This window comes from Chelonia mydas, chromosome 6 (genome assembly GCF_015237465.2).
Source record: "Chelonia mydas isolate rCheMyd1 chromosome 6, rCheMyd1.pri.v2, whole genome shotgun sequence".
Classification (NCBI taxonomy): Eukaryota; Metazoa; Chordata; order Testudines; family Cheloniidae; genus Chelonia; species Chelonia mydas.
Window position 1 is genome coordinate 4877396 of NC_051246.2, and position 10639 is coordinate 4888034.

The window sequence follows — 10639 nt, forward strand, 5'->3', positions numbered from 1 at the left end:
TTGTTAATTTTCTCACAAATATTCACCCCTGGCTACACACTTTTAGTCTGATCATTAGAAGTGTATGTGTGGTAATTTTTCAGCAGCCAAAGAACAAGAAGCTTCAGGATTTAGTCAGTATGGCAGTAGTGTCCAGAAGGGATACATTTGGAAGTTCCATTTTTGAACTATTTCCTCAATGAATGTATGTGCATCCTGTGTACTGCCTGGTCGCCAATGATTTAAAAACATGAAGGCAAATTTCGGTGCTGGAAACTGTCACCCAATAACCAGAGAGTGTGATGCAAACTCTGTCTTCCTCCTACCCATGTTCTTGTTCCCAGGTATAATGGAGATCCACGGATCCTAAGTCTACACTGATCAGTGAAATTAAAATATCAGCCGAATCAGGGTCAAAATGTGTAAATCAGACTAAATGGCAGGGTTATGCACTTTCCTAGAGAGAAAGGAATTTTTTTTCCCTCAGAAGAAGTGAAGGAGTTCTGGGTTTTCCAATCAGTTGTTACAGGTTCCATTCCACGACTCAAAGGGTCTCTGTGCATATGACCACAGTTCTTTATATTAGCATACACCATTTTCATAAGAACTAATGCCTTCCTTTGTGGTTGATCCCGCAGCGAGCGCCCAAGGCTGAATGAATGGCTGGAGGAAATTGTACGGCAGTGACCGAGTTCATTCTCACAGGACTGACAGATTGTCTGGAGCTGCAGGTCCCCCTCTTCGTGGTGTTCCTAGTGATCTATGGTATCACCCTGATGTGGAATCTGGGAATGATGGTTTTAATCAGGATTGATCCCGGACTTCACACCCCTATGTACTTCTTCCTCAAGAATTTGTCCCTCGTGGATGCCTGTTACTCCACAGTCATCACTCCCAAGATGCTGATGAGCTTCTTAGCCAAGAGAAAAGCTATTTCCTACACAGCTTGCATCATCCAATATTTTAGCTTCCTATTGTTTGTCATCTCTGAGTGCCTTTTGCTGGCAGTAATGGCATACGACCATTATGTAGCCATCTGTAACCCGCTGCTGTACACAGTCATCATGTCACCAAAGCACTGCCTACTGCTGGTGGCTGGTTCATGTCTATGGGCCTTCCTGAACTCTGTGATACACACAAGCGGTTTGCTAAGATTATCCTACTGCCACTCCAATATCCTGAATCATTTTTTCTGTGATATCAACCCACTTCTAAAGCTCTCCACTTCTGGCACCTATGTCAACGAGCTACTTGTTTTCCTCTTTGGCAGTCTGATAGAGGTGATCAGCATTGGGACCATCCTCATCTCATACATCTTAATTATTGCAACTGTGCTGCAGATCCGCTCCACCGACAGCAGGTGCAAAGCCTTCTCCACCTGCACCTCCCACCTGACGGCCGTCTCCATGTTCCATGGGACAATTCTCTTCATGTACTTCCGACCCAGCGCCAGCTACGCACTACACACAGACAAAATGGCCTCTGTGTTCTACACGGTGGTGATCCCCATGCTGAACCCCCTCGTCTACAGCTTGAGGAACAAGGATGTGATGGATGCCCTGAGGAGAGCAATAGAGACAAAATTGAGGGCCCATTTTCCCCCAAAGGGTGTCTTAATAGGACAACCAAATCCTTCAACGGCTGCTCTGCACACATAGGGCGTATCTCCACTATGGGGTGGATCAGTGCTGTGGCGATTGATCCACTGGGGGACAATTTAGCAGGTCTAGTGAAGACTCACTGGATCGACCCCGATTGCTCTCCCATTGACTCTGGTACTCCACCAGAATGAGATGAGTAAGGGGAGTCAACAGGAGATTTTCTTCTGTAGACTCAGTGAAGTGTGGACCCAGCAGTAAGTAGATCTAAGCTACGTCTATTTGAGTGACACTACTAACAAAACTCAAATTATGTAGCTTCGATTGACCTGTTCCCTTAGTGTAAACTAGGCCATGTGCTCTGATTCAGAAAGTCCATAAGCACATGTTTAAGTATGTCTCCCTTTGACTTCAGTGGGACATAACCATATGTTTAAAGTTAAACGTATTTAAGTGCTGCCTCAGACAGAGATGCTTTTCTGAGTAGACACCTTATGTGCATAAAAAGGCCATGTCAGTTATTAAATGATGGTTTGGCTCCCCTGTACCGATAGTAAAATACTTTGAAATTGATTTTTCAGTGTAAGATGTAAGAGTGTGATTCGAATATTCTTTAAAATTACTGAATAAAAGGGAAAAGTTCACACTGCAACAATGGATTCATGAGCAATAACCAGGACTGGTTTGATACTCCAAAAACATTGACAGATATTTGTTCAAATAAATTTTGTGATTTTGCTTCAATCAGATCCACAGCCCAATTCATCTGTTTTCCTGGAGACACTTGTGTGCATGTAATTATGTTGAAAACTGTGTCTGTTGAAAGGGAGAATGTCATGAATGCTCACTCAGATATAATATTTTGTCAGTACTCACACCAAAAATCTCTCCCGCCCCCACCCCACACACACACACACACATAACTCTTTGGTCACCTAACTACCTGGTCTTTAATTGCGACTCCTAAACTCACAAACATATACGGACACATTTTCAAGGATAGTCATTGTTGGTGATTGCCACGGTTATTGGGATCTCAATGTAAAAGACCTTGGGCCCTATTTCCCTAAGTGCTGAGTACTTGTAGCTCCCCTTGACTTCAGCTGGAGTGATGGATCTTTTATTTCTGGAAATGAGGGATCGAGGGGACTGAAGTTGGGCACCAAAATCACTAGCCATTTCTGAAACTTTTGGGCACGGCGAATTACAACAGTGAATACCTGAAGCACCAGTCACCTCAGGGTACGTCCAAACTGCAATGTAAGCCCAGGATTTGAACTCCTGCTCAAGTCAACTCAAGCCCCCTTCCATCTCCACATAAATTGCACTAACCAAGGGCTCAAAGCCCGGGTCCGAGGACCCCACAGTGATAGAAGGTCGAAGCCTGAGTCAAGCTAAAACCCAGGGTTTACGTTTTTTATTGGTTTGCAGTGTAGACGCAGCCCCTCTGGACTCCTGCTCTGGGAGTCAGCCAAAAATATCCCAAAGGCTGAGTTTCTCTGTCCTCTGGACAATAAAGTGTTCCCACACTGCACCACGAACAAAGAGCTAGAGTGGTCACTTTTTGGAAGCGTGGTAGGAACTCTGGGATATGGGTGGTTGAAATGGGGATCACATAATGCCGTGTAGATGCTGGAGCCCCAGTTTGTGACCCAGACGCAACAATCCCTAACCTGGGGTTACAAACGAGTGTAGATTCTCAAACCCGAGGTTAACAAACTCAGGCTTTGCAAATGTGAATTCTACTAGCCCAGGGCTTACACTGCAGTGTAGACATGTCCTCAGAGAGCTAGTGAGTCACTGTGGTGTGGGTGTGTGTTCAGCACAGTGGGGCTCTGGTCTCAGTTTGCACCTCCAGGCTCGACTGTAAAAGTGAGAACATTGAACTACGGGCAAGTTTCAACCACCTGCCAGGCTCCTGCTAAGATCCTTCGATTTCACACGTATGACGCAGCAGAGCTCCCCTCAGGAAATGGAGAGATTGAACTAATCTGTGGAATCCCAGCCTAACCCCTCGGCCCGCTGCCTTTCAGACCCATGACACCCAGTCAAACATTTCCCCTCTCTTTCATGTAATTTGCTCTCTTCTGCCTCTGGCTGCTGCCACCCCCTTTCTGCCCTCACCCATACACCGTTTGGTTTTATCTGAGCCCAAAACACAGCTCAGACCCAGGGCAGGGGACAGAGCAATTTTCAAGGCTGGGGAGCCTCCTGCATGGCCTACAGAAGAAGTGGAATCCGAGAGCTGTGCAGGCAGAGGAAGGGGGCAAAGAACAGAGCCACACCCAGCTACCAGCACCAGCCATCTTAACAGAAAGCATCACCCAGCCCATCACATAGAACCATAAGACTAGTCATATGGCGTCAGACCAATGGTCCATCTAGCCAAGTGACCTGTCTTCCACAATGGCCAATGCCAGATGTTTCGGAGAAAATGAACAGAACAGGGCAATTATTCAGTGATCCATCCCCTGTCATCCACTCCCAGCTTCTGTCAGTCAGAAGTTTAGGGACATCCATAGCATGGGATTGCATCCCTGACCATCCTGGCTAATAGCTATTGAGGGACCGATCCTCCAAGAACTTATCTAATCCTTTTAAAAACCCAGTTATACTTTTGGCCTTCACAACATCCCCTGGCAATCACTGTCCTCTGCACAGCTCTACTGCTGACAGTTGAAATTCTTCTTATACACCTCAAATATTGGCTTGTGTTTTAGGAACTGAGTTCCAGACCCTAGGTTGTTGTATACTTTCATTGAAGTCACTTGAAGTCAAAGGAGCTACACAAATGACAGCAAATGAGGATCTGGCCCTGAAAATAAGGAGTTCTACTGATATATCTTATTTTTATTACTTAGTTAACCGAGGGAAGGTCAAGAAGTGCCTTAAGCATGCTATATATGTGCCTGTGTGGGACAAAGATTTCCAGACGGGTAAGGATCTTCAATTCTGCAGACAGAGGCATAAAATTCAGTGGCTGGAAGCTAAATAAACTCAGTCAAGATATGAGGTGCACCTTTTCTTCCTGAGGGTAATTAATTATTGGAACAAATTACTTATTACTGTGGCGGATGTTCCATCACGTAATGTCTTAAAATCAAGGTGATATATCTTTCTAAATCATATACTATAGCTCGAAGAGAATTCATGGGCTCGATGGATAAATCAAGGGGTGAGGGACTTGTGCCTGTGTTATGAAGGAAGTTCAACTAGATGAAGGTATTGTTCCTTTCAGCATGTTTAAGTCACTTTAAAAAACCCAGGAATCTGAGTCTCTTTATGTCTTCCCAACACATCTTGATCTCTGACCTATAATGATACAGAACAATAACCCTGTTATCTCTGTTCAGAATATGACATTTCTTTCAGCAGCAAAAGGGTTAAGGAGCATAAAGTTTAATTCTACAGACACAAAACTGTACTTCTCTGCTAACAATGCCCATTGCAACTGACGTTCAAGGCATGTCTTCAGATGCTGGTATTTACAGATTCCCAATATATTTGATTATCGTCATTATGTTTATACCCAAGAGCATATCTAGTGTTGCAGCAGGTGAACGAATACTTTGATCAATACTGAGAGCAAAAGGCCAAACAGGAAGGAATGGCCGGCAATCTGGGTGCTAGCCTGGAATTTAGAAGATGAGTTAAATTCCTATCTCTGCCACAGATTTGCTGTGTGACCTTGGACAAGTCACTTAGCCCCTCCTTTGAAATTCTGTAAAATGGGGTTAATAGCACTTCCTTATTTCACAGAGGTGTTCTGAGGACACAGTCATGAGAAGGTTGTGAGATACTCAATTGTTGCAGTAGCTGGCGCCATATATGTCCTTTACACACATCGCAAATACCTTACTTATGTTGGGGAATGCCGATCCACATGAGCTGTCCCATTCACTACTGCAGGAATAAGATGTCACCCCTCAATAAGAGTCCAGTGATGTGGCTCAAACAGATGTAGAAAATGGTTACCATTATCAATAAGAACATTCCTATAACCGAGCCATCGGGATGCCTTTGGTGTGGTGTGTGTGTGTCCTTTCTCGTAGATACCACGCCTGACATTCATAGTGCAGGGCATTTTTGCGTAAAAAGGAGTTAGAAGGGAGGGGAGTTGAATTAATAAGAAATTTGTTTCATATGAATTCCCAAAGTCCTGCCCCTTCCTTTCCTCCTCTGTGGCAAATATCCTAAACTCTGGATTGAGACATGAAGGATTCCGTAGACCAGATGCTTTGAAAATGATCCACTAGCTGATTCAGAAATGACCATTAAAAGGAAGAGAGAGAAGCCATGGAATAAAGCTGTGGATAGAGGTGAAAGGATCTGAAGAAAATCAGGGCCCAGTTGTGAGAGAGTGTGACCAGACTGCAGTATTTTGTGGCTATACTGTGCTGGTATAATGGCCCTGAGTAGGTTTAACATCATTACATAAGAACATAAGAACGGACATACTGGGCCAGACCAAAGGTCCATCTAGCCCAGTATCCTGTCTTCCAACAGTAGCCAGTGCCAGGTGCCCAGAGGGAATGAACAGAAGAGGTAATGATCAAGTGATCCATCCTTTGTTGCTCATTCCCAGCTTCTGGCAAACAGAGGCAAGGGACAACATCCCTGCCCAGCCTGGCTAATAGCCATTGATGGACCAATCCTCCATGAGTGTATCTAGTTCTTTTTTGAACCCTGTAATAGTCTTGGCTTTCACAATATCTTCTGGCAAGGAGTTCCACAGGTTGACTGTGCTTTGTGTGAAGAAATACTTCCTTTTATTTGTGTTAAACCTGCTGCCTATTCATTTCATTTGGTGACCCCTAGTTCTTGTGTTATCAGAAGTAGTAAACAACACTTCCTTAACTACTTTCTCTACACCAGTCATGATTGTATAGACCTCAATCATATCCCCCCCTTAGTCATCTCTTTTTCAAGCTGAAAAGCTCCAGTCTTATTAATCTCTCTTCATATGGAAGCCGTTCCATACCCTTAATCATTTTTGTTGCCCTTTTCTGAATCTTTTCCAATTCCAAAATATCTTTTTTGAGATGGGGCGACCACATTTGCACACAATATTCAAGATGTGGGCGTACCATGGTTTAATATAGAGGCAAGATGATATTTTCTGTCCTATTATCTATCCCTTTTTTACTTATTCCCACCAGTCTGTTCTCTTTTTTGACTGCCGCTTCACATTGAGTGGATGTTTTCAGAGAACTGTCCACAGTGACTCTGAGATCACTTTCTTGAGTGGTAACAGCTAACTTAGACCCCATCATTCTCATCACTGATTCCCAAGGGGCTGTAACAGTGTGGCAGAGAGCATGACTTGGTCCCCGGCATGCAGCATCCCTGCTCCCACAATGGTACCTGCCATGTTCCATTCTCTTTGCTGGCCCAGGGTGCCATTTGCAATGTACAATGTTGGTTTTCCAATTTATTTGAACTCTGGGAACATGACCTTGTGCCTGTGAAACTTTGCAGCCCAATTAAATGTGACTTATGGATGGTTCTGAACAGCTGCCTTCCCACCAGGTTGGAGTTTAGAACTTGAAACACCAGGAAAGCTGGTGGGTGCACAAATTCAGGGTTCCTGTTTGGCCCTGTTGTAGAACAGTCTCCTCCGAAACGCCACTCCTCCCCTGCTCATGACCTCCTCCCAAGCACCCCCTGGTGGCCTGAGTGGTCCTGCAGAACTCTGCCATCCATCTCTCCCTCCTCCAGGCTCCACAGCTGCACTCACAACAGATCAGTCTCGCCGGCACTTCCAGCCAGGTTTTATTTATTTTCCAAGTAGGGTGACCAGATGTCTGGATTTTATAGGGACAGTCCCAATTCTTGGGTCTTTTTCTTCTAAGAACTCCTATTACTCCTCACCCCCGTCCCGATTTTTCACACGTGCTGTCTGCTCACCCTATTTCCAAGAGACAACAAACAAAGAGGAGCATAACAGTATAAGACAATTTTACTGCTGGCCTTAGTCTCTGCTCTCGGGGTCTTTCCTCCAAGGTTATTGCCAAACTCTCTGTCTCTAGCCTTCCTTGCTGCTCCTTCCTTTCTCTGCAGCTCCTGCAACTCTCTCAGACACTTCCTCTTCTGCTCCCAGCTTATCAGTAAGAGAATCCACTGACCCGTGTTCAGGTGGGCCTTCGTAGCTGCTAGAGTTGGCTGAGCTCAGGCCTCCCGTCCTTAAAATGCCAAACCACCCCAGTACAGGGCTATTTACAGAGACAGGCCATAATCAGAAATCTAGGTCTTTTCTACATCACCTCCCACCCTCTCTGCTTTACCAGTACAGCTAGCACGAATACCATGTGTTTCTTTCTCCCATTCCAGTCCCTGTGTGTTTTCAAATTGCTTCCTCTGCATGGAACATCCTCACCACGCAAGTTCCCCAATGCACCACCCTTTCTTTAATAGTAATAATGATTATTCATCAAAAGAAAAAGAAATTGCTAGTTCTTATATACCCTGCTTTCTTTGTATTTTTCAGTCTTCCTTCGACCATAGAGTCTTTGAATTAGGGAGTGTCCTTACTTTTTCTGCCTTGTAAAGCACATACTATTGATACTGGACAGGTAAATAATGGATACATCATGCACACACCAAAAAAACCCTTTGTCATAAAGGTTGGTCTCGTCAGTAAAGTAAGCCATAAAAATTAGGAAATGCACAAAGAACCAAAAAGCTGCAAAGTCAGGCACTCTCAAGTTAGGAAATACCAGAATGAGCATTGCCCATGCAACATTAACTGGAACTCCCATTGCCAGTTTAAGAACATCATGATGGTAATCAATAGAGTAACTTTGATGTCTTTTTATGTTATGGCACTATAGCTTCATTCCATTTTGCACGTATATGGAAAAATCATAAGTAGTATTCCTAGGAGCACAAGAAGTGGATTTAAGTGATTGATGATTCAGAGAAAACTTCCCTGGACTAACCAGAGCATATGAATATTCAAATGTCAGTGTGTGAACAAGCTTGCTAGTGCTATGAATATTGATAGCCCCATTACACTAGATGGAAGATCATGTTCTTAACTTCTAACCTGGTGTAGACTATAACCCACACACCGCCTGGGTGTGGTGCTCTGTCCCATCTGGTGGCACTGAGACCACTCAGAGAGAGTTTAATGAGTCTACCCTACATCCTTAGTCAAGAGCCATGTTGCTTTTAGCTCATGTGGTAGAGGCTCATGTACTAAGCTGCAGAGGTCCCATATTCAATCCCGACCGCCGAAGACTGGGGTCTGTCGGTGTTACAGATGCACATCAAATTATCCAGCCACAGGGGCAAGTGTGAATTGTCTGATGTTCATAGCTTCCCAACATTAACCTTAATCCTAGCCATACCCCTGCAGAGTTTGGGGAAGTTCTAGGGCAGACTCTTGTTCCATGACTGAACTAAGCTGTAGAAGCTACCAGTTCCCCTCAGTCTCATAGAAACATGGGGATTGCCAGACAGGATCAGACACAAGGTCTGTCTAGTCCAATAGCCTGTCTATGACAGTGGCTTATACCAGATGCTTCTAAGGAAAGCAGAAGAAGCTCATAGTAGGCAGATGTGGGATAATCTTCCCCCAACATTAGGTCATTGGAGAATGAAAATAGCGGTATATTAGGTGATGGTCTGTTTCCATCTTGGCATCTTGTCAGAGGCCCATGCAGTGGTTATTCTGAGATTGTTTAATCAGTTCTCCCTAAGAATCATCTGCATTGTCAGCTTTGTCCACAACCCTCCCTGACTTCGTATAGGTCCATATCTGAGTCTGCACTGGGATCAGAGTGAACCTCACATGATCTATGAGTTTGATGGAAATATTTTCCACATACCAGGCCCTGAGTTCTCTCTCTGATCCCACATGATTGAGATGTACTGTACTCTGAAGTCCTGGCCTCCTTACAATTCTGTCACAGTAGTGCTAGAATTGAGATTGTGTGATCTTAGCACACCAGGAGTTGAGCACAGTCTAACAAAAGAGAATATAAAATAGATGGGCCTGTATATTTAACAATGTCCTCTATTGAGATGCAATTTCAGAACAGCTCAGGTGTTTGTATGATTTCAGCATCCTTTTACCTGAATTTCAATCTACAGAGGGCACCCAACCTAAAGCACTAATGGTAACTGCAATTCACCTTTAAATCAAGAATAAGAGGCCTGTGATTTACAAACAGACTCTCATGAGGTCTAGCCTTACTGAGTACAACAAACTGCAGACACCCTCTAAGTAGAATGCTGGAAGTGTGCTACTCCCATAATAACCCAGTGGTCAGTGGATTGAAACCCAGTTCAGCTAGCCCCGGCCTGTTTATTATTTACGGGTATAAAATGGCCATGACTAAAGTTAGTCTGGAAAGTGGAAGAAAGTTTCTAACCATCAGAAGAGGGAGGTTCAGGAACAGCCTCCCACTAGAATTAGTGGAGTTATACAACCTAAATCAATTTAAAGTGGAGCTGAATAAGTTTTGAATGGGATTATATCATGTTGCTGCCTGCAACACAGTAGACTGGACTCAATGACCTTGGGGGTCCACTTCCTGTCCTATGTTGCTCTTGGGATTGCCAATATTAATGAGCCTGCATTATGCACAATCATTTTTGTGCAATTCAAAGAAATAGTGCAATCCGAGAAATCAGGATGGTGACCGAGGGAACTTGCCCCCACTCTCACAGCTGTTTATTGATTTTTTTTTAAAATCAGTAACTACATTTATTGAGAAAATATCTTCCTGTATATCATCCTTCTAAAGGCATCCTTCACTCCGTGTTTCTAAGGCTGTAGATCAGGGGGTTCAGCATAGGGAACCCAGAGATGACGTTGTCTTGGTCCAAGGTGTAGCCAGAACTGGGTCGTAAATACATAAAATCAGAGTATCATAGAAGGTAGTGACAGCTGTCAGGTGAGAGGCACAGGTACAGAAGGGTTTGAGTGGATCTTCAGAATGGTGTATTTAAGAAGACAGCCTGAAACATAAGCCATGTTTCAGAGTCCTGGTGTGAGGCCTAAAGCTGAACTAAAGTAACCAAAACTTTGCAGATCTAAAGCAAAGCCAAGCTGTGAG

General features: G+C 44.1%; 1 protein-coding gene across 1 annotated transcript; it reads left to right on the forward strand.

Annotated features, from left to right (window-relative positions):
* The first annotated feature begins 638 nt into the window (after positions 1–638).
* On the forward strand, positions 639–7688 carry LOC119566249 (olfactory receptor-like protein COR4). The gene is made up of 3 exons (XM_037898652.1): positions 639–1545; positions 6673–6735; positions 7678–7688. Exons 1-3 carry the CDS (start codon positions 639–641, stop codon positions 7686–7688), a joined length of 981 nt encoding a protein of 326 aa, XP_037754580.1.
* Positions 7689–10639: the final 2951 nt, after the last annotated feature.

What these genes read in the sequence shown, in the direction of transcription:
- LOC119566249 (XM_037898652.1), top strand. Translation starts at nt 639, where the DNA reads ATGGCTGGAGGAAATTGTACGGCAGTGACCGAGTTCATTCTCACAGGA. An exon ending in TGTGATGGATGCCCTGAGGA is followed by an intron (nt 1,546 to 6,672) that starts GAGCAATAGAGA and finishes GTACCATGGTTT; the next exon opens with AATATAGAGGCAAGATGATA.